This window comes from Heptranchias perlo, chromosome 7, assembly GCF_035084215.1.
Source record: "Heptranchias perlo isolate sHepPer1 chromosome 7, sHepPer1.hap1, whole genome shotgun sequence".
In the NCBI taxonomy this organism is placed as follows: domain Eukaryota; kingdom Metazoa; phylum Chordata; class Chondrichthyes; order Hexanchiformes; family Hexanchidae; genus Heptranchias; species Heptranchias perlo.
In genome coordinates, this window is record NC_090331.1 from 74,075,496 (window position 1) to 74,103,055 (window position 27,560).

The 27,560-nt window shown below is 45.0% G+C and overlaps 1 protein-coding gene across 1 annotated transcript in view; it reads left to right on the forward strand.

The window, feature by feature from the left end:
* LOC137323875 (protein unc-80 homolog) overlaps window positions 1-27,560 on the forward strand; it is a 254,762-nt gene that overhangs the window by 188,747 nt on the left and 38,455 nt on the right. The window contains exons 45-53 of the mRNA XM_067987905.1: window positions 2,252-2,517; window positions 13,564-13,698; window positions 14,612-14,750; window positions 17,064-17,160; window positions 19,512-19,682; window positions 20,064-20,156; window positions 21,175-21,393; window positions 23,493-23,693; window positions 25,444-25,567. Coding sequence (XP_067844006.1) covers window positions 2,252-2,517; window positions 13,564-13,698; window positions 14,612-14,750; window positions 17,064-17,160; window positions 19,512-19,682; window positions 20,064-20,156; window positions 21,175-21,393; window positions 23,493-23,693; window positions 25,444-25,567 — 1,445 coding nt within the window. The remainder of the gene's footprint in view (window positions 1-2,251; window positions 2,518-13,563; window positions 13,699-14,611; window positions 14,751-17,063; window positions 17,161-19,511; window positions 19,683-20,063; window positions 20,157-21,174; window positions 21,394-23,492; window positions 23,694-25,443; window positions 25,568-27,560) is intronic.

Genomic DNA, 27,560 nt, shown 5'->3' on the forward strand with positions numbered 1-27,560 from the left:
AGCACCCGCTATCGGGTCCGTTCCTGGCAAGGGGGCTCCGAAAATCGGAGAATCCCGGAGTGGGACCAGAGCCCGTCTTCAACCCGCCCACTTCCGGGTTCCCCATTGACGCGCCGGCGTGCGCGCGCAGCCCCCGCTGGTGGGAATCCCGCAGGCAATTAAAGCCAGCGGGGTTCCACTTGAAGGTATTTATTTTGCTTGTTCAGGTCATTAACTGACCTGATTAAGGGATTATGTGAGGAGGGGTGGGATTTTATAGAAAACTGGGACTGTTTCCCATACTGGGGGAAACACTCCCAGTTCAAATGGACGTGTTGCAGCTATCAGCCTGTGGCAGCTGCAAAGGTCCATTTGTCAGGTGGGGGGGGGGGCGGTGGTGGAGACCCTCACTCATTGCAGGAGGTCACTCTGTCACTTGGGACAAAGTTTGGCCTCCACCACCCTCCTCCTGACAATCAAAGTCACCAACTTGCACACTTACCCCGGGGTCCAGAGACATGTACCTACCTTGCGGACCCCCTCAGATGTACATCTTCTGGATGGGGGCAGCCGTAGCTGCAGTCGTGACCTCCTCGGAGGGCGAACAGCATCACCAGCCTCGCCATCCACCTCTGACACGTGGAGCTCTACAACAGAGTGCTGTGACACATCCACCTGTACAGCAGGAGGGAGGGCTACCGCAGAGAGAGATGCGTCGCAGAGGGCACTACCCTCGCCACAGGGTCCACAGACCGAGGCTCAGCTTCCTGGACCTCTCTGAGCAGCAGTGCACATGGAGGCTCAGAGTCACTCGACATGTAGTCGTGGACATCTGCAGCCTCCTTCATGCTGAGCTGCTCCCAGCTAGCCCGAGCACCCATCTTCTTACCTCTCACTGTCAAAGTCACCACTGCCCTCAACAACTTCTCCTCCGCATCCTTCCAGGTTGCCACCGGGGACATCGCCGACGTCTCTCAGTCGTCTGCACAAAAGAGCCCTGCAAATACACCTACACCCACTCTGCAGTGACACAATGGGTGGCATCAGTTGTGGGTCTTCATAGTGATCCTCAGGAAAGGGCATTATTGCACAACCAGACGAGATTCGCAAAGACATGGCAGTAGTGGTGCCAATATAATATGTAATGTGAGTTGGTCAGAAATTCAATATAAGTAACAACCATGACAAACCCTCAAACACCCTTGTGCATCCCCTTCATGCTCACGACATGTTTGCCATACGCTTCCTACTGCACATATGTGATGCATGCCCTGTGGCTGCAGCACAGGTAGTGGCAGGTTGAGTAAGGCTGACCATGAAAGAGATGCACGAGAGGGTGAGTATGAGATAGAGCCATGAGATTGTATGAGGATTGGGTTGAGTGGTAGTGGCGGGATGAGTACTGGTGAGGTGAGTAAGTGCAGGTAAGATGAGGATGAGGTTTGAGTGGGTATGAGGGGTGATGTGACAGAGTAGTGTTGGCAGTGCAGAAGGAGGTGTGGGGTGGGGGCAGTGATGTGGCAGATGGAGTGTAGGGGAATGAGTAAGTGTACTCACTTTGGCTGATCTACTGAGGTCATTGGAGCGCCTTCTGCACTGTATGCAGGTGGGCGATATGTTGGTGGTGCAGATGACCTCCTCTGCCACCTCGAGCCAGGCCTTCCTGGTGGCAGAGGCAGGCCGCTTCCTCCCGCCCGCCAGGGGGATGATCTCTGTCCTCCCCCTCCTCCTCACCCCGTGTATTGATACCTGGAGTAAGGCATCATTAAACTGGGAGCAGCCTTCCCCTTGGGCTGCTCCATGCTGTAATTTTTTCTATTTGTTGCAGCATCTGTCAGTGGAGGACTGCCCCTTTAAATAGAGCTCCTCCAGCTGACAGATCTTACTGCGCATGCACAGCCCGCCCGACGTGCAGATCAGCAGTGGGGAACCCGAAAGAACAGGTAAGTGGATCCAATTGGGCTGCGATCACGCGGGGGGCAGACTAATTTCACCGGGCGCGTTACCCACGCGCAAAATAGCCCCCCCGCCGCGAACCCGCAGCCCTGGTAACATCGAGCCCATAGTCTTTAAATGCCTATAGTCTGGGAATTAATTATTTTTTGATGAAATTGATGTAGTAGTTTTCAGTTATATTTTATGTATATTAATCTAGATAGATTAAATTCTTCACACTTTTTAATTATAACTTAATTTAGAAGTTTGAAATAAAATAGGAGACTTTTTGATGAGCTGCTGAATATCAAGGTGAAATCTTTCATTGTTTTGGCAGGTAAAGAACTATTTGGACTTGATACTCTTCACAAGAGTATGTGGATCAAACTATTAGAGGAGATGTTTTTGGGCATGCCCAGTGAATTTCCCTGGGGAGATGAGATCATGCTCTTCCTGAATGTGTTTAATGGTGCTTTAATTCTTCATCCAGAGGACAGTGCATTGCTTCGACAATACACTGCTACAGCTATCAATACTGCAGTGCACTTCAACCATCTCTTCTCACTGAGCGGTTATCAGTGGATCCTTCCTTCCATGCTTCAAGTAAGTTTATTTCAACTAGTAATAGGTGTTCAGGTACCGTCCACTTTTACCAGAATATGGAATTATTAGCAATTAAATTATTCCTGATTAAAAATAAGCCATAGAAGTAAAACACTAAGCTGTATTGAGATTTGTTCTTAAAATACTTGCAATATTTTAGCTGTGGATTTGAGAACCAGATTTAGTTTAGAAGTCTAGTCTAACCTGGTGACATTTAACAGATCCAAGCCTAGCTGTGTATATCTGGCATATCTAGCTCAGACCACCATTACTTTTTTTGGGACTGCCAAAGGTCTATTCAATCTTCTTGAAACATAAACCATTTGTAGAATTTAGCCCCATTACGGATAGATTTTAATGCTGCAATATAGAATTTGAATCATACTTCTTAACACAAGGGGGTGGATCTTCAATTTGCCGCCAGGGCGTAAAATTCGTGTTGCGGATCGACTGCCCATTATGGAAGCTGCCTGATTTTCATTTCCATTGCAATCACGGATGGTTCCTGTAACAGGCAGCCAATCCACAATGCCAGTTTTGCACTTGGGTGGCAAGTTAAAAGTCTACCCCAAACTTATTTTGCCCTCAACTGAAGAAGTTATTTTGTTTTGTCTCCATTTGCTCTGGCATACTGCTTGTGCATCGCATTGTGAACTGGAGGATGAAGACAACAACAATGATTTGCCTTTATATAGCAACTTTAACATAGAAAAACATCCCAAGGTGCTTCACCGAGGCATAATTTTTTTAAAAAGGATGCCGAGCTAAAGAAGGAGACATTAGGGGGAAGTGCGGGGTCGGGGGGGGGGGGTGGGTGGAGAGGCGGTGACAAAAAGCTGGGTCAAAGAGGTGGGTTTTAAGGAGGTTCTTAAAGGAGGAGGTGGAGGTCAAGAAGTTTAGGGAGGGAATTCCAGAGGATGGGGCCTAGGTGGCAGAAAGCATGGCAGCCACTGGTGGGGCAAAGCGGGGGGGTGGGGGGGATGCACAAGAGGCTGGAGTCCGAGAAATGCAAAGTTCAGGGAGGGGGGTTATATGGATGGAGGAGGTTACAGATTTAGAGAGGGACATGGCCATGAAGGTATTTAAACACAAAGATAAGAATTTTAATGTGAGGCATTGGGGACCAGCAGCTGATGTAAGTCAGGGGTGATGGATGAGCGTGACTTGGTGTGGGATAGGATATGGGCAGCAGAGTTTTGGATGAGCTGAAGTTTACAAAGGGTGGAGAATGGGAGACCAGTGAAAAAAATATTGAAAGCAGAGGCGGCAATGCTACGGAGGTGAAAGTAAGTGGTGTTTGCGATGGAAAGGATATGGGGGTCCGAAGAACAACTCTGAGTCGACTGGGACTCCGATGCTGTGAAAAGTCTGATTCAGCCTGAGACTGTCGCCGGGGAGGGGATGGAATCGGAGTCAAGGGTACAGAGTTTGTGACGGGGGTCAAAGTCTTCCCAGATATTGATAAGATGGTGGAATGGGCAAAAAAAACGCTGATTAATTTCAATGTCACTAAATGTGAGGTGATACAGTTTGGTTTTAAAAAAAGTATACTTTGGGGGAAAACTGGTAGATATGGAAGAGCAGAGAAATTTCGAAGTTTAGGTTCACAACAGATTAAAAGCAACACCTCAAGTGAATAAGGCCAACAGAATACTGGATTTTATGACCAGTTATTGAATACAAAAGTTGAGATATAGGATTAATTTATATAAAACCTTAGTCAGACAGTAATTGGAGTACTGTGTACAATTTTGTGCTCTGCATTCTAGGAAAGATGTTGAGGCAATCGAGAGGGTACAGCATGGATTCACTGAGATGCTGCCTGGGGTCTAGAACGAGGGGCCTGGATACAAGATTAAATGTAACAGATTTAGGACAGAGAGCAAGGAAAACTTTTTTTAACACAGAGGGTTATGCTGTGGATTGCACTACCAGAGTTAGTGATCAAAGTAGAAACCATGTCAACATTTAAGAATAGGTTAGATAGGTGTTTGAAGGAAAGGGGAATAAAGGATATGTGGAGGATAAACATACATATGGACTAGTTGGGACCATTTCTGTTTTAATTTCCCTGGTTGGGAGGAGTCCCAGGAAGGGTTTGCTTGGTGACAATGGGAAGGGAGGGTAGGGGGGGAGCAGCAGGAATACGAGTAGACATTCAGCCCCTTGAGCTTGTTCCATCATTTTATTAGATCATGGCTGATCTGTATCTTAACTCCATTTTACCATATCTCTTGATACCCTTAACCAACAAAAAATCTATCGATCTCAGTTTTGAAAATTTCAAGTGACCCTGAATCCACAGCCTTTTTGGGGAGAGGGTTTCAGATTTCCTCTACACTTTTCGTGAAAATTGCTCCCTGATTTCACTCCTAAATGGCCTAGCTCTAATTTTAAGGTTGTGTCCCCTTGTTCTGGTTGCCTCCACCAGAGGAAATAGATTCTCTGTATCTACCCTATCGAATCTTTTTATCATTTTAAAGTTCTCGATTAGATCACCCTTCAACCTTCTAAACTCAAAGGAACACATCAATTTTATGCAACCTGATCTCATAATTTAACCCTTTAAGCCTTGGTATCATTCTGGTGAATCTGAGCTGTAACCCCCTCCCCCAGAAATATATCTTTCTGAGGTATGGCGCCCAAAGCCAAATGCAGTACTCCAGATGGGGTCTGAGCAAGGCTTTGCACAACTGAAGCATAACTTGCTCACTTTTATATTCCAACCCTCTTGAGACAAAGGCCAACATTCCATTTGCCTTTTTGTACCTGAGCACTCAATGAATGGTCTCAATCTTAGTGACAAAGAAGTCAATGAGCTCCTCGCACTTGTTGGAGGTGAGGGTGGGCACAGGAGAGGTGTGTAAGGAGATGGATGGTAGTGGAGAAAAGAAGCTGGGATTTATCTTTACTCTTGATTGAGGTCCTTGAGTGATGGGTGCTTTTGGTAGAGATGAGTGAGGCCCAATAGTCCTTGATAAGGTTCAACCAGATCTGGATGGCTAAACCAGTTGTGCACCAGATACGCTCAAGTCTGCGCCCTTTATCTTGAGAGTGCAAGGACGGGGGCCATACAAAGAGCTTCAACCAGGATGGGAGAGAGTAACAGTTTTGCTCGGGCAAAGGGCCTCAAAAGTGGAGGTAAGGGAGAGTTTGAGCAAGTCAACTGCTGCAGAAGTCCGCTGGTGGGAGGATCTGTAACCAGGGGACACAGATTTAAGATAATTTGCAAAAGAACCAGATGAGGAGAATTGCTTTTACGCTGTGACTTGTTATGATCTGGAATGCACTGCCTGAAAGGATGTTGGAAGCAGATTCAATAGTAACTTTCAATGAGGAATTGTTTACATATTTGAAAAGGAGAAATTTGCAGGTCTCTGAGAGAGAGTGAGGAAGTCGGATTAATTGGATATCTTTTCAAAGAGTCGGTAGCAAAGGCTAGCTAGTTGTGAGTTTGAAAGTGCAGTTTTAAGTTACTTAAAGGCAATTTTTTTCCAGGAACAGATGCAGAAGGAAGTGGGGATGCAAGGGTGTAGAGGGATGTGATTGTTGAGGGATACAAAAATTGGTTGGAGGTGGCCTTGCCAGTTGGCTAATTTGATATTGTAACATTAAGGTACCAAGTCTGGTGGGCCAGTCTGGAACAAGGGGGCATAACCTTAAAATTAAAGGTAGGTAAGAGCTATGCCTTACAATATCCCTTGGAAAAGCAGAGAATTGATGACAGTTTTAGTAAAATTGAAAAAGTTCACATATCTAAACCTGAAGAGCCTTGTCTCCAAAGTTTCATACAAACTTTGTTTTTATTCCAAATTATCTTGAAACTTTTATAACTATATATATGTGTGTGTGTGTGTGTGTGTGTATATGTATATGTACATATGTATGGGCATATAGATATAAAAGTGCGTACGTGCACGCGCGTCTAGATATAAAGGTGCGTACGTGCACGCGCGTCTAGATATAAAGGTGCGTACATGTACGCGCGCATCTAGATATGTAGGTGCGTACATGTACGCGCGCGCATGTATGTGTATGTAGATATAAGTGCGCAGATGTAAATGTGCGTGCATGTAAGTGCATGTGTGTCCGCATATATGTATATGTGTGCATGTATGCATGTGCACATATGTAAAGGCGTGCATGTATGTAAAGATGTGCATAATGTATGTGCGTGCGTGTGTATCTATATTTGCTCGTGTGTGTGTGTATATCCATGTGTGTGTGTATATATCTGTGTCTATGTGTGTTTTTTTTATTCGTTCACGGGATGTGGGCATCGCTGGCGAGGCTGGCATTTATTGCTCATCCCTAATTGCCCTTGAGAAGGTGGTGGTGAGCCGCCTTCTTGAACCGCTGCAGTCCGTGTGGTGAAGGTTCTCCCACAGTGCTGTTAGGAAGGGAGTTCCAGGATTTTGACCCAGTGACGATGAAGGAACGGCGATATATTTCCAAGTCGGGATGATGTGATACTTGGAGGGGAACGTGCAGGTGGTGCTGTTCCCATGTACCTGCTGCTCTCGTCCTTCTAGGTGGTAGAGGTCGTGGTTTGGGAGGTGCTGTCAAAGAAGCCTTGGCGAGTTGCTGCAGTGCACCCTGTGGATGGTACACACTGCAGCCACAGTGCGCTGTTGGTGAAGGGAGTGAATGTTTAGGGTGGTGGATGGGGTGCTAGTCAAATGGGCTGCTTTGTCCTGGATGGTGTCGAGCTTCTTGAATGTTGTTGGAGCTGCACTCATCCAGGCAAGTGGAGAGTATTCCATCACACTCCTGACTTGTGCCTTGTAGATGGTGGAAAGGCTTTGGGGAGTCAGGAGGTGAGTCACTCACCGCAGAATACCCAGCTTCTGACCTGCTCTTGTAGCCACAGTATTTATATGGCTGGTCCAGTTAAGTTTCTGGTCAATGGTGACCCCCAGGATGTTGATGGTGAGGGATTCGGGGATGGTAATGCCGTTGAATGTCAAGGGGAGGTGGTTAGACTCTCTCTTGTTGGAGATGGTCATTGCCTGGCACTTGTCTGGCACGAATGTTACTTGCCACATATCAGCCCAAGCCTGGATGTTGTCCAGGTCGTGCTGCATGCGGGCTCGGACTGCTTCATTATCTGAGGGGTTGCGAATGGAACTGAACACTGTGCAGTCATCAGTGAACATCCCCATTTCTGACCTTATGATGGAGGGAAGGTCATTGATGAAGCAGCTGAAGATGGTTGGGCCTAGGACACTGCCCTGAGGAACCCCTGCAGCAATGCCCTGGGGCTGAGATGATTGGCCTACAACAACCACTACCATCTTCCTTTGTGCTAGGTATGACTCCAGCCACTGGAGAGTTTTCCCCCTGATTCCCATTGACTTCAATTTTACTAGGGCTCCTTGGTGCCACACTCGGTCAAATGCTGCTTTGATGTCAAGGGCAGTCACTCTCACCTCACGTACGTACGTATGTTTGTATCCATCCATGCCCACTCGAGGCCATGGAAAGCTTGACAGTTTATTGGGATTTGGTGTTTTTCTAATGGTAATTAATTACTTCTGTCTACACTTCTCTCATTGTCTGCAGTCATCACATCTTCGGAAACCATCTGTTCCATTCTTTCTACCTAACCATAGCATGCCCTAGAGGTAATTGAGCAACAGGGCTGATCTTGATGTTGGAAGGAAAACTGTGAGAATTAGTAAATAAGCGAATGCTTTTCTGCCTTGAAAAGAGATATCTCAGGGGGCATCTTATAGCGATCTATTAGATAATTAAGGTAATAGAGAAAATAAACCCAGAACAATAGTTTTGACTGTACCAGGGCAGCAGGATAAGACGATACAGGTTCAAAGCTCTGAAGGACAAGTTTAACATAGAAATGGTTCATTACACTGGTTGGAATGGGTTTCCATGAATGGTGGTTGAGGCCAGGGTACAAGGCTCATTTAAGAAGTAGCTAAATGTTAAATTGGTAATAAGGTAGGATTGATCATTTGAAAGAATTAAATCAAATGGCTTGAAGAGCCTTGTTCAAACCTATCTTGTGACATTCATCTGGTCTTTTGTTTAACACTTTCATTGCCTAGTATTGAGGCATACTCATCCTTAATACCAGTACACCTAAAAATTGGAAGTTTTTTTTTAAAAACAGAAATGAATTATTGAAATAAAATAGTCAGGAGATAAAGATGTGCATTCAGCTTTGCAATAAGCCCTCTCCTGCTCTGTTTAAAAATAAAAATGTTCAACATAAAGAAGCTATTGACCTTTCAAAGAAGGAGCGTGTTTCTCTTTTTTTTCTGCCTCCTTGTTCGAACCATCTATTTTGTAGCTGGGAGAAACTTTTATGATAAATGTCTTTCAGTGACATAATGGGCCCGACGTTAGCAGGGCTGCAGGTTCTCGGCGGGGAGGCTATCGGGCGCGTGGGTAACGCGCCCGGTGAAATCAGTGTGATTCGCGCACAATTGTGGGCTAATTGGAGCCACTTACCACCGGCTCCGGGTTTGCCGCTGCTCAGCTACGTGCCGGCGGACTGCGCATGCGCAGTGACGTCTGAGAGCTGGTGGAGCTCTATTTAAAGGGAGAGTCCACCACTGCTCCTCCTGCTGCAACCAACGACGTGGAGAACATGGAGCACCCCAGGGGGAAGGCCGCCCCAAGGTTTTCAGACTCCTCACTACAGCTGCTGCTGGATGGGGTGAGGAGGAGGAGGGAGACGTTGTTCCCATCCGATGGCAGGAAGTGCCCTCCCTCCACCACCAGTAAGGCATGGATGGAGGTGGCAGCGTAGGTGAGCAGCGGGGGAAACATCACCAGGACCTGGATCCAGTGCCGCAAGAGGTTTAATGACCTAACTAGGTCCGGCAAAGTGAGTACACTTACGCAGTCTCCCACACTCCGTCCTCCACATCACCTCCATCACCACACAACCCCTTCTGCACTACCACCACAGCGCTCTCGCATCACCCCTCACATCCACTCAGCTATCATCCTCACCGTGCCTGCACGTACTCACCGCCCCTGTCCCCATTCGAACACTACCACACACCCCAATCCCCATACAATGGCATGGCCATGTGGCATACGCACCCTCCCATCTATCTCCCCACGCTCAACCCACCCACACCAATGCTTGCAGCGTCTCACCATGCAAGCAGTACTCAATCACGCCTCTGCGTTTTGCCTTGACAGGAGAAGAGATGCAAGAACGCCCGGGAGAGGGTCCGGACCGGAGGGGGCCCGCTACACGAGGTGCTGCTCACGGACGCGGAGCAGGAGGCTTTAGAGCTCAGCCACAAGCTGGAATGCCTGTCCGTGGCGGATGGCGAGGCTGGGGTTGCAGAAATGGCCGGTGACAGAAAGCTGACACTCAGCTCTAATGATAGCGAATGATCTTAGCATCACTTGGCATCTGCCGCACCTCAACATCTGTCCAGATGCCTAATATTGCCTTCTGTTCTCTTGCAGGGCCGTCTGCGAGCGCCGTGACCTTGGAGGGCGATTCCTCAGAGGACCTGCCGGCCTCTGAGGGTCCATCGTCACATCTGAGCCATGCATCCACCAGTGCAGATACACACACCTCGGTGGGTCCCCGTCCCCACTTAGTTGGGCTTGCACATAGTGAGTCATCACGCACATGTGAGCATGAGCAGACCCTGGTGGCAGGAGCAGCCGTGGAGAGTTCGCGTCAGTGGGAGCACTCTTCTCCTGGCTCTGCTCAGCCGGACCCAGATGCTGAACCCCGGGGGCCAGCCGTGAAAAGGAGAGTCATCGAGGGGCACGAGCACATTGCTGAGGTGCTGGAGCAGGTGCCACGCGCACTCTCCACAATCGCGCAGGTGATGGAGGAGTCCAACTTCTGCATGAGGGGAATGGCGGCACAAGTACAGAAGGGTATCCGCGAGATAGTGTCGCGGGTAGGTGCGGGAATGTCTGCGATGGAGGAAAGGCTGGCCTCCCTCGAGCGTTCCGCACAGCTCAACATTGAGTCTATCCAGGCCCTGACAACGGCCGTTCGGATTCAGGGTGAGCAACATTCTGCCGCCTTAGGCAGATACATTACAGGTGGCCTTCCAAGGCCTCACACAGGTCATCCAAACTGCCGTCCAGCAGGGTGGAAGGAATGATGTGGGCCTGGACTACGAGAGGGATGATGATGAACGGGGACATGGAAGTGGGGACGCCACTCAAAGTGCCCCCACGTTTCATCCGTTGCCCCCCTCTCAACCAGTACCCGCAATGCTGCCTCCTCTCCAGGTGGCCGAGTCTGTCCCTGCACTGGTGCAGGAGGAGCAGTCTTTGGAGGGGCCCTCACGGGCACCGAAACCCAGAGGGCTTCGGCCCAAAGCATCTACCTGGTCAGGGCATCAACAAGAGCAACCTGCCATTACCTCTGCTGGAGCCACAGGGGTAACACCATGTAGGGGTTCCCGGAAGCGTAAGGCGAAGGTGTTGTGAGCACAAAGAGAATGCACGAGGGTGAATGACTATCTGTGATGTTTTAATTTATAATTGTTTAGTGCACATACCCAATAAACCCCATAGTTCTCACCACTACTGCCACGTCTTGTCCATTCTTGACCGGCCTGTGCAATAGGTCCCTTTCGTGGGGCTCAGCATGCAGACAAATGCCTGGTCCCGCCCATTGGGTCACACTACGGTGGGTGCAGGAGTAATTGCACCACTGTTCCGTGCAGCGGGCAGGGGAGGGGGCTGGTATGGCCGCCCCTCTGTCCACGTGGGGAGGTCTGGACGCTTTGGGCAGTCTGCTGTTTGGAGAACCGTTGACATATCAGTGCCTCCCTGGCCTGATGAGCAGCCAGGTGAGCCGGTGCTCACCCCATAGGTCGTTCCTCCTCCTCCTCCTCGGCCGCCGCCTCCTCCTCCTCCTCCTCCTCCTCCTCATCGTCGTCAATATGGGTGGTGGATGTGGGCGGGGCCTCCTCCAGCGGCACCCCCCCTCTGTTGCGCCATGTTGTGCAGGGCACAACAGACAACTACAATGCGTCCCACTCTGCGTGGCGCGTATTGGAGCGCTCCCCCAGAACGATCAAGGCACCTGAAGCGCATCTTGAGCAGCCCTATAGCCTGCTCAATTGTAGACCTGGTAGTGATGCGGCTGTCGTTATATCAACGCTGTGGCTCGGTGGTGGGGTTCCTCGGAGGTGTCATAAGCCACGTGTGCAGGGGATATCCCTTGTCACCGAGGAGCCAGCCGTTGCCGGTGTTGGGAGCTTGGAAGAGGGGCGGCACGGTGGACTCCCTGAGGATGAAGGAGTCGTGGCAGCTGCCAGGGTATCTGGCGCAGACGTGTAGGAATCTCTTGCGGTGGTCACAGATGAGCTGGGAGTTCATGGAGTGATACCCCTTGCGGTTGAAGAACAGTCCTGGCTCATGTGGAGGTGCCCGTATTGATATGTGGGTGCAGGCGATTACACCCTGCACCCGTGGGAAGCCAGCCACAGCATGGAATCCCACCGCCCTCTCCATCTGGCTGCGGTCATCCATGGCGAAGTTGATGTAGTGCGAGGCCCTGTGAAACAAGCTGTCGGTAACCTGCCATATGTACTTGTGTGCAGACAACTGACAGACCCCGGTGATGTCCCCGGTGGCACCCTGGAAGGATCCGGAGGCAAAGAAGTTGAGGGCAGTGGTGACTTTGACGGCAACGGGTAAGAAGATGCTGCTTGGTCCATCCGGGAGCAGCTCGTCATTAAGGAGGCTGCAGATGTCCGTGACTACTTGGCGACTGACTCTGAGCCTCCGTATGCACTGCTCCTCAGAGAGGTCCAGGAAGCTGAGCCTTGGTCTGTGGACCCTGTGGCGAGGGTAGTGCCTCCTGCGCCGCATCTCTCTCTGCGGTTGCCCTCCCTCCTGCTGTGCGGGTGGATGTGCCACAGCACTGTGTTGTGGAGCTCCACGTGGCAGGGGCGGGCGGCGTGGCCAGCGAGGCTGGTGATGCTGTTCGTCCTCCGAGAAGGTCATGACTGCGACTACGGCGGCCCCCATCTGGGAGGTGTAGGTCTGAGGGGGTCCGCAAGATAGGTAGATGTGTCCCCACACCGGGGTTGTGGTTCCAGGTCGGTGAGTTTTCTTGTTAGGGGGAGGGTGGTGGAGGCCAACCTCTGTCCAATGTGACGGAGTGGCCACCTGCGATGGTGAGGGGTCTCCCCCACCTGTCGAATGGACCTTTGCAGCTGCCACAGGCTGCTGGCTGTAACACCTCCGTTTGAACTGGGAGTGTTTCCCCCAGTGTGGGAAACGGTCTCTGTTCACCGTAAAATCCCACCCCTCCTTATAAAACAGATCAATCAGGTCTGTAAACGACCTGAACGAGCAGAATAAATAGGTTCAAGTGGCATCCCGCTGGCTTTAATTGCCTGCGGGATTCCCACCAGCGGGGGCTGCGCGTGCACGCCGGCGCGTCAGTGGGAAACCTGGAAGTGCGCGGGTTCGAGGCGGGCTCCGGTCCCGCTACGGGATTTCCAGATTTTCGGGGCCCCCCCGCCAGGAATGCACTCGCTGGCGGGTGCTAAAATGCAGCCCAATGGATGCGACCTGATCAATTTTGTTTAATCAAAAATTGAGACAAAATTAGCAGTGCTCACTTTCGACAGTGCCCAAACTTGTCCACAGCGATGTAAGAGTTAACCCTTTGAGTGTAACAGTTATACTTCTGAACTATGCCCAAAAATAAAAACAAATTAACCTTTTCTTCACACTATATTATAAACCGAGAATTTTTTTGATCCTGTCCTTTGGTCTCATTGTGTTCTGTACTGTGCAGAATGAAGCATTTTAGACACAAATAAAGGCTGGAAAAAATGTTTGTTTCTTGCAATGACAACGACTTTGGCCCTGTAATAGTCTAAAGGATAAGACAGAAATTATCTTTTCTTCCCATAATTCTGCATGGGAATTTAAATAATTGGAAAATTGTAATTTGATCTATTCTTATTATGCTGTTCAAATCTTCAAAATCTAAATGAATTATTCATAGACTGTATAAGATATTTGTTTTTCACTTGTTGTATTTACATTGTGTTCCAATTTTTCCCCCTACAGGTCTATGCTGATTATGAAAGCAATCCATTGCTACACCAAGCAATTGAGTTTGTGTGTCGACAGTTTTATATTTTGCATCGAAAGCCATTTGTTCTCCAGTTATTTGCGAGTGTGGCACCGTTACTTGAGTTCTCAGTAAGCAAACCAAAATCACATTGAATTCCATCCCTCTTCCTTCCCACTAAAATATTAATTCAAATCTGTCTTTAAACAATTTAAGGCAAAGTATTGCACAGTTCTATTTTTGAAAGATTTTAGATACCCAGATTTCTATCAAAATATTTCATGCAACTACAGTATAAGTATTAATGTTAGAAAATAAAATGTTGTAGTCCAGCAGAATAATAATTAGAATGCTTTCTTCTCACTGGAATGGGCTCACATTCCAGTGCTGGCTGACACTTAAATCTATCAGCTGTCCTGGTGATGAATTTTGTTCGTGCTTAAACAGGCTGCTAACTAGACTGTCTTCTGTTGATAGAGGAACATCACTAGTCTCCAAGAACAAAATCTTACAAAGTCAGTCTCAAATGGATTGCCAATTTTCATTCAGTAAAATAAATGGATAGGCATTTAGTTCCAGTTTTAATTCTTCTTTTATGTGCCTTTTTTACTCCCTTTCCTGAAGATTCTGGTTCAGTTTCTTAGGTGCCAGACACATAAGTGGTGATTCTTCGCATGTGAGCCACATTGTGAATGTTGGCAAACTAGTCAACTGTGAGGGCCTTATAGCTAAGCTTGATCTTGGTCTTAATCTTGCTCAGTAGTGATCAGAGAGAGAACCTAGCTGATTTTCTCCTCCTAACACAGAGATGCAGAGGCCTGTTGAGCAACCTAACGTTGCTCTGGCTGAGATCATATATCTGTGCACAACTGGTCATTGAACCAGGGACCTTCCTGTTCTGTAGGGCTTAACTAGTCACTGACCATTGAGAAAGCCTTCATGTAAGAATTTAAATGGAACAATACCTACTTTAGGAACATTAAAGTATGTATGGAAAGCAAAGATTTGCATCGAAGGAAACTTGTATTTGTTTTTTTTATTTAGGATGTTACAACCAGTGGATCATCCAAAGGCGTGTCTTCTCAATGTCTGTTTGACCTTTTGGTGTCTTTGGAAGGCGATACACATGATACATTGGACGTGCTGGAATTAGTGAAAGCTGAAAAACCACTAAAATCTCTAGGTAATCTTAATGAAACTTAGCAATTACCTTAGACTTGTAACAAGAAATGTGTGCAATGGAAATATGTTGCCTTGCACTGTGGCATTATATGATTATTTCTGCTGAGAATAGTCACATTTAATACATTGTAGTACAGGGCAAACTTGTGTCAACTTTTAATACATAATGTTGCAATTCATTTTTCCTGAAAGAGAAGTATCATTTAGCAGTAATGAAACACCTGATCAAAGTTTTTTGCCCAGCACATAATTTAATTGTGATACTATGAAATATAGTAATGCACTCAGATTATTGGAGTATAACAGACTCTGGGATTAAATTTATGACCTTGGCTTTACTTATTGGCAGAATTTATTCTCTCATTCCTCTTTCACTAGATAGTATTATGTTCCTTCTTGTCTGTTATTCCTTAGCTTCTCATTAGCTACTGCAAGCATACTTACCGCATTTGTTGTTCAAATGATCAGGTACTGGCTAATTATTAACCTTATTTTAGCTGCATAAACTATTTTGTTTTTAGAGTCAGACACTTCCTGTTTGTAACCTTGAAAAATAATTGATATACAGGTTTATTACTTCACATTATTTTAAGGTGTGACATGATGCCTCAAAATTGTCATATCATACAACACAGGAGGAGGCCATTGGGCCCATTGTGCCTGTGCTGGCTCTTTGAAAGATCTATCCATTTAGATCCATTCCCCTGCTCTTTCCTCTATAAATCTGGCACTTTATTTGCCAAATGATTTTTCATGCACAATCTGAAAGAATTATAGGTATCATATCAAGCCACATCTGTATCTTTCTATTGTTGAATCAATAAAATCATTGGTTTATTCAAAACCTTTTTTAAAAAAATAGAAAAAAATTAAATTACTTATTCTAAACAATTAAATTATGTTGGGGCTATCCATAACTGTTGTAATGAGGACTTTGACTCCATGTATAATTTATTATAAAGAGAGGAGAGTGAGAATTTTTGTTATTTTTATGCCTTTTTGGGTGGAGGGCTAAATCAGAAAATAAATACTTTCTATACGCTTAAGAAAAGGAAAAGAACTTTAGATGTCTCTTAATCTTTATTTATTGTCAGAACTTTAGATGCCCCTTAATCTTTATTTTTTTGTCAGCCAGATGTCTGACATTTGTGGAAATTTATCACCATGCATAAATGTTTTCAAATGAAACTACTGAGAAATCCACACAAGTGAAGTTTCTGTTTACCCAAAATGGAGGGCACACTTCCTCTCTGTAGGAACATGTTAGGGTATTGGGTTGAAGAATCATCTGGAGTAGAGTAGAAAAAATCCCAGGACTACCCCTCCAGATCCAATAAATGAGTCAATTTGGTCAATTATCAGCAGTGCCGTGGAATACTTCAGATCTGTCTGGCTTTGTGATTGAGTTACCTTGTCTGCATAGGGGATTGATTTGGCCCAGTCATCTATTGCCAGGCATGTCATCTTGGAACCATCTCAATCTCAAAAATGAAGGACAGATTAGCTTCCCCCAAGAAGGGAAATCCATTGGTTTGTCATTAGACCACAGACAAGTGTGGGTTTGAATCCTCATTAGGAGGACACCGATCAGAAACTCTTCACAAGCAGCATTGCCAGTCTCTGAGTTGGGGGTACAACATAGTGCTGCTACACAGTGTGATTGTGAGCTTTAACCAGGTGGATAGATTCACTTAGCATCAGGATCAGCTGATTTTCTCAGTACTCGAGCACTTGACCTTCTATAAATTGAAGCAGTGAATCTGCAAGATCAGTGTTCAGGAAATCAACTGACCTGTTGGTCCTAACATCACATTGTACACCTGACAGCATGGTGAGCAGCTCACTATAAAATGATTAAACGTATTGCCACCATCCTCCTGACTGCTACAGGATGAACACACACTGTACACCTTCGAATAACATTTGTACCTGTTGGAGGCATGAGTTTCAGCAGCAGCTGCTTGCCTCTCTGCAATTCAGTCGTGTTCAGTACCAGTTCCTGGATATATGACTGTGGCTTTCAGATAACTTCATCCAACAGCTCGCCCTCTAAAGAAGTCATGGGGCCAACACGCAGCATTGAAACATACAACTTCCGTGGAGGGGGTAATGTCAGGACATTGTTAATTATGGAGTAAAACTGGCATTCTCCCAGTTTTCATTCCCGAACCTAAATAGATTGAAATTGTGCTGGGCAATATTAGCAAAATTAGAAATGTCTCTCATTTTAAGAAAGCCATTAACCCATATAAAATGAACACCAGGAAAACAAACCCTAGTGTAAATTGTATAATTATCTTTCATGTACTTCTAGATTTCTGCTATGGAAATGAAGATCTTGCCTTCTCTATCAGCGAAGCTATCAAACTGTGTGTTACTGTAGTTGCATATGCTCCTGAATCACTTAGAAGGTACTGGAATATTATTTAAGAAACAAATGTGGAAATTAATAACAGTTGTTCCATAAATGTCCTTGTTATTTACCTGTGTTTGGTAATGCTGTCTAATATAGAACAAGAAAGATATGCACATTGCTGATACTATAAAATAATTGAATATAACATTTAAAATGAAGTATCTAACATATTTAGGTAAGTTATACTTCTGTCATGTTGACAAAAGAAGAGATAAGTAGACAGACTTGTAGCAGTAGTGAAAAATTGTGAGCTTACCGTTTACCTAAATAAAACAGAAGAGATATACCAACGGACACCAGTAAACAGTTTCTGAAACTATCCCTCTCAATCAATAACCAATAATACTAAATTGAATGCTGTATCAGACTTCACCTACCTGGGAAACATGATGTAAAGCATTGCTATCATTAACCAAGCATTGCTTGCTTGTATCGGAAAGGCCATATTATTGCCACAATATCAAAGAGCTCGAAGAGTTTCACTTGTGCTATTTCATATTCATCATGCATATTTTGCTATTAAATACAAGTTGCGGAAACATGGTAAATCAAAGAGTATCAAGGGAATGCTAGTAAAAGCACAGCTCTGCTGGACAGGACATGTTGTTCAAGTGGATGACAAAAAGCTTCCCAAGTTCATTTTAAGGATCTATTAAAGCAGAACTTGAAGCTGTGTGCAATTGACACAAAAAAGGGAGATAACTAGAATAGCGTCCAGTACTATCGCCTAGTTTTCCTGCCATATCGTTCCTAACTTTGGGGTGGTTATTCATCAGGTGGAAATGGCCTGGGATGCGTTATATTGGATCCCTGCTCACTTCAGTGCCTACCAAATTTTCCACCATTATTTCCAGCGGACGGCACCTGTTTTTGGGTATTGCATGTAAATGAAAGAGTGATGACTTGGTGTGGTCATACATCCCATTTCTTGTCATTGCTGCCTGATTTATGCTGAATGTTGATCACTCCAGGATGGCTGTTATTTTTGACTATTTTTCCTTTTTTTTTGGCCGTTGCCACTTTTGCCATCTGATTTTGTGCCCTCTGAAGGCTTCCATGTTACCCCTCTTCCTTTCAGGCAGGATACAATGGAGTAGATTTTCAACTTGCTACCTGGGCATAAAACTGGCGTTGCAGATCAGCTGGCCATTTTAGAAACCGTTCGATCTTTCATTTCCATTGCCCGGGCAGCAAGTTGAAAATCTATCCAATGGGTTTCGGGTTGGAGTTTCTCCTCTATACATAGAAATTACAACACACTAACAGGCTGTTCAGTCCAACACATGCGTGTTGGGCCACATAAGCAGTAGTCCTAATCTCATGTGCCTGCCCTGTTCCCATATCTCTTTTCCTTCAACCACCTATCTAACCTATTCTTAAAAGTTGACACAGTCTCTACTTTAATCGCCATGATAATGCATTTAACAGCCTCTCAACCCTCTGTGTAAAAAAAAAGTTTCTCCTACCCCTGTCCTAAAGCTCATATGTTTAATCTTATATCTATGTCCCCCCCCCCCCTTAATGACTGGAAAAAGTCAGTTTCTATATGCTCTGTCCCATCCATTCATAATTTTGAACACCTCTGTCAAATCGCCATGCAATCCTCTCTGTTTTAACGAAAACCACCCAAATTTTTCAAGTCTTTTTATATTTTTATTTCCTCATAGCAAGAAGCATTGTAATGAATCTATGCTGTACTCTCCCTTTGTCTCACATCCTTCCTACAGTGTGGATTGTAAAACTGTACATAATACTCCATTTGTGGTCTTACTAAGGTTTTATATAGATTCACTGGTACATCTCGACTTTTATATATTAGCTCTCTTAGTAAAACCCAGTAATCCATTAGCATTTTTAATAGGCTTATCCTTTTGAGGTACTTGAGGTTCTGCTTTTATGATCTTGTGGACCTGAACCCCCAAATCAATCTGCTTTTACACATCACCTAGCTATCCCCCATTCAGTCAATCTGCTCTTCCACATCACACAGCTTTCCCCTATTCAAAGTATAATTATTACTTTTATTTTTTTAATCATGAAAAGGTTCAACCTCATGTTTACTGATATTGAATTCTGCCACTTTTTTTCACCATTCTACCATCTTATCTATGCTATGAGCAAAGTTTAAATTTTATAATAATCTGACTTTGTATTATGGGGCGAGGTCAACTCATTTGTGGGCTGGTGCAAAAAGTGCCTCTTGAGTAGCAGTCAGATTTTTGGCCCCTATATGTCTTCACATCTTTTTTGTTCTTCCTTAACTGTATGCCAAAGCAGAATTGGCTTTACTTTGATGTGGCCACACAGGTGTTTTGTCTGGTTTAGTGTTTCTTGTATGTGCCGTAGCCTTCAAATGCTGATGGTTCTGGAGGCACTGGTTCCTTGTTACCTGCAGAAACTAAAGAAGCAAACCATTCAACTGGAGTCAGTATCCGCAGCACGGGATGAAATCACTGCCATCGCTTCGCTTGCCACATCCTTACAAGCTCTGTTATACAGTGTAGAATCTCTCACCAGGTAATGCTGAAGAATTAATCCTGTCCTTATACTGTCTTTTCAGTCCAAGCTATGGACTGTCATTGTTGTCCTTCTAAATGAAATTAAAAATGTTGTAAGCATTTATAGGTTTACTGTGGTCGGTATTTTAATTATAAACAAAGCAACACCTTCTGTTCCTTTCAGCGTTCTTAGTGGATTGGTGTATGCTTTCTTAAACAACATTAAAATGCAATGCATGAAACTTTTAGAATAGAACAAAGGAAATTAATATTACAATTTTTCTAAGCTAAAATATGTTTAAATCTTTGTAGTTGCCCTGATCGAGCAACATTGGTTAAAAAGGAAACTTTCTCTCAATTTGTATAATGTTTGTTTATTTTTTCATGGACATCGGTACAGGCCAATGACAGCTCCTCAGATGAGCAGGTCCGATCAAGGTCACAGAGGAGCTCCAACAGCCAACCATGCCATGTCTGGAGGGGTCAATATAAGGTCAGGAAGAACCCATGATAATTCTTATGCATTCTTTTCTTCCACCCTTCCAATTTATAGGCACAGTGGATTGAATAGCTTCCTTCTAAATTGTAATTTCAATCATTCTATTAATTTGTCTCGTTCTTTTGAGGTTCTTCACCATCTTCAATTCCCTGTCACAATGGTTACACAGCAAACTTAGCCGTAGAGCTCTACAGAGAGAGTTCTAATACTGCAGATGCTTTTATATTACAGTCGACAGCAAACATGCAATTCTCCCGCCATTGGTTGCATTCTGACATATAAACGACCTGACCTGCCTGGCACCAGAAACCCATTTGTGTGGGTTTCCTAATCTGCCGACAGAACAATGACCTCAAGATTGTTTGGATTGTGATCCAAAGTAGTGTCATGATGCTTGCTTGCAGATGCAGAGGACCAGCTCAGCGACAAAGTCCCTGGCCTGCCCACTGCATGCAAGTGGTCTGCTATGCTGTAGCCTGCCTTCTGTACAGGCCTCTGACAGACCTCATGGACCAGAACGAAATAAACGCACAGACTGGAGCAAAAAAGGTGATCTAGAAGCACCTTATTTGGAAATACTTGAGCGTGACTAGTGACTCAATCTCAGATCGTCCTTCCATGCCTTTCTGCGGAGAAACATCTAGCCTTAACTCAGCATCTCTACCTGATTGTATTGCTGAGTTTAAAAATTAATTAAGTGAAGAAATGCAGATGCAGCCATTCTATCATTTAATAATAAGCTCCACCACAATGCCTCCATTTAAAAAAACCTTTGTTGATGGAATGTGGATAACCCCGGAGAGTCCTCATTTATCACCCATCCCGACTTGTCCTGAGAAGGTAGTGGGCCTTCTTGAACAGCTGTGGTCCTTGTTGTGATGGTGTTATCATGATGGTGTTAGGTAGGAAATTGCAGGATTTTGACCTGCATAGTCGCTGGTTTATTGGTTGATCATTGTGGATGATTACAGATGATGTTGACATTTCTCATTTTACTTTATAATGCCTGCAGAGATAACCTTCATTTGTTAGAAGAGGCCCAGAGTCTTCCAACTGAAGAGCTGGACGAGCGTATAGCAAGAGAGGAATTCCGCAGACCTCGGGAGTCACTCCTAAATATTTGCACTGAGTTCTTCAAGCACTGTGGTCCCAGGTTGAAAATTCTCCAGAATATGGCTGGTGAGCCACGGGTCACTGCTTTTGAACTACTTGATGTGAAGTCACATATGAGGTATACTTTTACATTAAAGAGTCTGTCCCACTTATTCTAAACTTGTCATCTTAGCAATAAATGTGCATCTTAAAATCTGCTGGTACTGCATTAAGGTTATTTTAAACTTTTGTTGGGGTGCCTTCCATTTATGGCTCCTTTGCTACTTTGGAAAAGGCATAGGAGAGTGATATGAACTTTGATCTTAGATGAGATTAACTTCCAACATTCTTGTTAACTTTTTCAGACTGACCCAGTTTTACTTACTCCATTCAAATATTTCAGTAAAGTTTTCAGAATAGCAGTGTCTGTATTTTAGTTTTATCTGCCCAACATCAGTTCAGAAGGTTTAAAAAAATTGTGTTATCATCTTCACCTTTGATTTCTAATGAAGTGTAACAGGTGCCCACCCATACTTTACAAGAGGTACACGGACCCTTGTCCAAACTTCTGTTTAAATGGATTTTCAACAAAACTATGCAGCTCTGCTAGACGCCAGATGGTAGTGAACCTGTTTCTGTAACGTACACAATATGATAGAATAAACACTCAGATTCAGGAGTTTGCAGACATTCCCTGTACAGTCAGTGTGAAGCCTGTGCAACAAAGACACCTTGCTGAAGGAGACTACCATCATGTGGTTGTAGATTCAGACTCTTAACCTTCCATACAAAACTACACTTCTGCACAAAACACTGGATATTGAAAATAACTCAGGATGTTATTACACCCCTTTAAGAAGTAGCTTGAATCCATGAAGGACATGGTGGGTTGGAGTGGCATATGTGTCTGAATCATCAGGAGCCTGTAAATTCTGGGAGCTGCTGCCAGAATTGTAGTGTTGATAGTCATCCCAGTCAATCAGTTGTCCTGCATTACATATAGCATCCAGTATCCTGTTTCAGATGCTGCTGTTCCCCTGATTCTTCACTCTTTCAATGGGGTAAATTTTAACCCCACGAATAGGTGGGTTGGGGACAGGTGGGAAGGTAAAAATTATATTTAAAAAAAGTAAATCCCGACCAAGTCGCCTCCAACCTGCCCACTTCCGGTTTCAACGGACCAACCCGCTCTCGGGAGGCAGGTCAGTCAGTAAAATCTTTTAAGGAGGCTGCGCGCCTCCATTTTAATAGGCCTTTTACTTTTAACTCTTGGGGGCCAGAAATCCCGGGCCTTCTGATTTACGCCACGTAAGAGGAGGCGAGAAGAGCCGAATCAACAGGTAAATGCCTTTATTGCACAGCTTGTGGGCCAGGAGGAGCAGGAATGTTTCAACAAGCTTACCTGCCACGATCCCAAACACCCAATCGACCGACCTCCCCCCCCCTCGATCTCCGAAACCCCCCCCCCCCGATCTCCAAACCCCCCCCCCCCCCCCGATCTCCGAACCCCCCCCCCCCCGATCTCCGAAACCCCCCCCCCCCGATCTCCGAAACCCCCCTCCCCACGATCTCCGAACCGACACCCCAGCACGACCTCCCGACGCCCCATGTCCAACGCCCCCCACGACCTCCGACGCCCCATGTCCGGTCCCCCTGCACGAGCTCCAACCCTACCCCGCTATATACGATCCCCCGTGACCACCCCCCCCCCCCCCCCCCCACATTGACTGCCGACCCCGACGACCCCCACCCCGATCTAAGACTTACCTGCTGGGCTTTGCTCCCTGTCTGCTCTCCTGTCCGACTGACAGCCAGCCTGTCAATCTGGCCGGCTGTCGGGTGGGAACCTACCGAAAAAATTGAAAGACATCCTGTGAAACCCATACTTCCAAGTTTCCTGTCAGGAAATCCTTCCCCCCCCCCCCCCCCCCCCCCGCCACCCCGCTCTCTCTTTCCCGGCTCCCCGTTAAAATTCACCCCATTGTCTTTAGTGCAGCGCAATCCTGAGACAGGCTCCTCGTAGGTTACTAATTTGAAAGGAGAGAACAGAATAGATCTTGGTAGTAGTATCTTACTGTGTGCCTACAGATGTCTTCTTTGGTCTTAGCACTTCCTCTGTGCAGCCTGAAGACAAGAATTGAATTTCCTTTATAGTTATGGGATTAGTCAACTTCTTTAGAATCTGTAGTTATAGTATTTTGTGCTTTTAAAACAGATTTGATGTTTATTGTACCTTAGGTTGGCAGAAATTGCGCATTCCCTTCTAAAGCTTGCACCATACGACACCCAAACAATGGAGAGTCATGGACTTCGGAGATACATCATGGAAATGCTTCCAATCACTGATTGGACTACGGAAGCTGTACGGCCAGCTCTCATTTTAATCTTAAAACGATTAGATCGGATGTTTAATAAGATTCACAAGATGCCAACCTTAAGGTAACTTGTGTTGTAACCTAATAAGCATTATGGTTAAAGACCTGGGCCTGGAGTTTCCTCTTTGGGCACAATTCAGAAGTTAGAACCGAAAATGCACCCAATATTGCCTCCATTTTGCCGATGTCAAGTTATGCCCAAGCATCCTCCCAATCTCATTAAAATACAACAGAATGTAAAATGGGTGTAGTTGGCCAAAAATCAGCGGACAATCGGGACCCAAGGAAATGGTGAACTCACACCAGTATATTTCTTCTTTAAGTCTTAAAATTTAGGTTTAACTCATTTAGCCATCATGCATGCATATCAGGCACAGCGTGTTTAAGAATCTGAAATCGGGGAAGCTTTTCAATTTTTAATGTGATTATACTTATGCAAAGAAATGGTTTAAAGGAAGCAGAAAATAGAGAGCAGGTCTCAATGAGGATAAAAAATTGCAATTAAAAGACCAACAAAATGACTTAGTTTCCTGCCGCGCCTAAAAATCTGGTCACAATGTTGAGAGACCCCCAAAAAAGCACAATTGGAGAGTACTTGCATTTGAGAGTTGGGGGCATGGTCAGTTTTGTGAGCAGAGATTCATATGGATGGACATAAAAGTTCAAGGAGACGTGGGCATATTGTAGTTATGCACGTAACTCACTTACCCCAAATTTCCACAATCTTTTAAGCCACGTAATTTGTTTTCAGCCAAGGTTACAGGTGTAAGGAAGCTTCAGGCCCGACTGGCTATTTTTGTGGAACTATTCTATGGAGGTTCCTTTTCTAATGCTGTTTGCAGAGTTTTTGTGTAGTTAATGGTTTCATCTGTAAACATCCCACCAGTGCAGAGATCCTTAATGATATAATTAATCTGAATTTTTAAAAATGTCCAACGTCGCTATTGCTGAGACGAAGGATTAAAGAAATTACTGATGCAGCACAACAATAGGAATACAGATCGGGCATTGAGGTGAATATAGGCCTTTTCTCATTCTTCCTTTATGTAAGGGTGACTAAACAATGACTTTGGCTCTGATTCTGTCGCAATACCAATGATCTCATTGGGCCATGACTTATAAAGTAGGCCTCTGCCCGCCGGGGGCGGGTGGCCCTTTCATGCCTGAATTAAGGTAAATAAAGATGGTGGGGGGCATGAGCGTGCCTGGAACACGGTTTGAGCCCCCCACCCACACACCATCTTAACATTCTGCCCATACTGTTCCCGCTGGGCGAGGGGGGTTAAAATTTGTCCCATTGTATTAAATAATAGCAACATGAGTGTTTACATCTTGATAGATTTTTCCTAATAGGTGTCGGCTGCTGTGTTTAGCCTTGCCTGTCCCTTTAAGGCCACAAAGTGTACTTCCTGTGGGGAAGTGCTCTAAATTAGCTCCTCCTGAGGACAGTTAAAGGCTAATTGCTGTTGTTCAGTGAAGTTTGTCTCTTGCCTGGGTTCCTGCGCTTGGTTTGAGAATGGTTATTGAGGCCATGTGAAACCAGCAGGAAATAACTGGCTTCCTTTCTATTTCTTATACTCTTTTTTAAATGATTGCTCAGTTATGAATTGCTTTATTATGAATATGAAATTTGAGCCAATTGGATGCAAGCCTTACATACACTTTGCATATGTGACATTCAAGTATGACACTTTAAATGTGATGGACATGTTAGATGCAAGACTTCTAATATATGGTTGTACATGTGATAAAATAGCATAAAACATTGGAATATTTTGTCAGATTCTGACTGATCATTAATTTTGTTTCTCCAGGCGGCAGGTGGAGTGGGAAGCTGCAAGTAGTTTAATTGAAGGCATTTGTTTAACCCTTCAAAGGCAGCCAATCATTTCATTCCTACCACATCTCAGGTCTTTGATTAATGTTTGTGTCAATTTGGTGAGTGGCTGTTAACCAATGCCTATCAAGTTTTATTATTATCTTTAAGTATGTTAACAAAACTCCCCCAATGATGTAGTGAGGAATTGCACCACCTAGTCTAGCACTGAGCCATGCAGAGGTTCAATTCTCAGCCCATGCTGATTTATCTGATTGATCTCAGATGAGGTAGCAGTTGAAGCACTACAATTGGTCTCCGTGTACACAGACTAGGGAGGAGAGAAAAAATTTGCCCATGCTCCCTGCTGCTGATTGCTTTCCTGTAAACCCTGCTGGAAAACCCATGCATGTCTGGACATCAGGTGAAAACAGGTTTGCACTCGGTGATTGAATAGCATACTCGCTCTCACTACATAAGCTCACACATGAAGAATGAAGTGGAGATGCCGGTGATGGACTGGGGTTGACAATTGTAAACAATTTTACAACACCAAGTTATAGTCCAGCAATTTTATTTGAAATTCACAAGCTTTCGGAGGCTTCCTCCTTCCTCAGGTGAATGCTGTGGAAATGAAATCCTCGAACCTCTCGCATTTATAAATCACAGAACAATACCTGGTGATTACAGACATTCTTTCCAACTGCCCGTTGCCAAGGCAATCAGTGTGCAGACAGACAGGTGTTACCTACAAGGTCTCCGAATATACAAACCACCAAAAAAAAACAGAGTGACTCGGCCAACGTTGTCTACCTCATAGTTGCAGGAAAGGATGCCCCAGAGCATGGTACATTGGCGAGACCATGCAGACACTGCGACAACGGATGAACGGACACCGCGCAACAATCGCCAGACAGGAAGGTTCCCTCCCAGTCGGGGAACACTTCAGCAGTCAAGGACATTCAGCCACCGACCTTCGGGTAAGCGTACTCCAAGGCGGCCTTCGAGACACACAACAACGCAAAATCGTCGAGCAGAAATTGATAGCCAAGTTCCGCACCCATGAGGACGGCCTCAACCGGAATCTTGGGTTCATGTCACGCTACACGTTACCCCACCAGCGAACAAATGTTATCTGTCTTTAATATAACGGGTCATTTGCTGTCTTTTCCATGTTTCTGCCTCTCTATCTCTGTTTTTTTTTGGTGGTTTGTATATTCGGAGACCTTGTAGGTAACACATGTCTGTCTGCACACTGATTGCCTTGGCAACGGGCAGTTGGAAAGAATGTCTGTAATCACCAGGTATTGTTCTGTGATTTATAAATGCGAGAGGTTCGAGGATTTCATTTCCACAGCATTCACCTGAGGAAGGCGGAAGCCTCCAAAAGCTTGTGAATTTCAAATAAAATTGCTGGACTATAACTTGGTGTTGTAAAATTGTTTACAAATGAAGAATGAAAACTTGGATGAGGTGATAGAGGGTAACTGGCTCCCACAGAATCGTATCCCAGCAAGAGTTATCATCCTCGAGAGAAAAGGGGAGGAAAATTTATAACAAAATTGCACCATGGCTGTAACCCACATCCTCTTGGGTACATTTGATCTTTCTCTCCATCAATTTTGTTCCCTTGACACACTCTTTACTGAAGGCATTTACTCACCTGACATCTACTCGTGCATACTTACTGGATAACGAACAAGAACTAGAAACCGAGGCATTTTTCCTGTTCTTAATACCAGGGTGCTGAGGCAAATTGTGGCACCCTCGGCACTGGGGATCAATTGTGAGAGCTGTCTGAACTGTATAGCTCAGCTATTTCAGTCACTGAGTCATCACAGCAGCTCCATTTACATCTAAAGCTTAACAATAGAGTATAAAAGGCTACCCAAAATTTCTGTTTAGAAGAACTTGGTAAATGAGTGAGCATTCTACAATGAATAGTTTAACACTTTTAAGTATGAACATAAAATAGGATAGTACAGCTTGCTTTCCAGTTATAATAAAGTATAAATAAATCTAGAAGGGAAACATACCCCTGTCTTTTTACTGAAAAGCATTAATTGAAAAATAGTTACAAAAGATTTCAGTAAATGTTGCTTGTTTGAATCATCA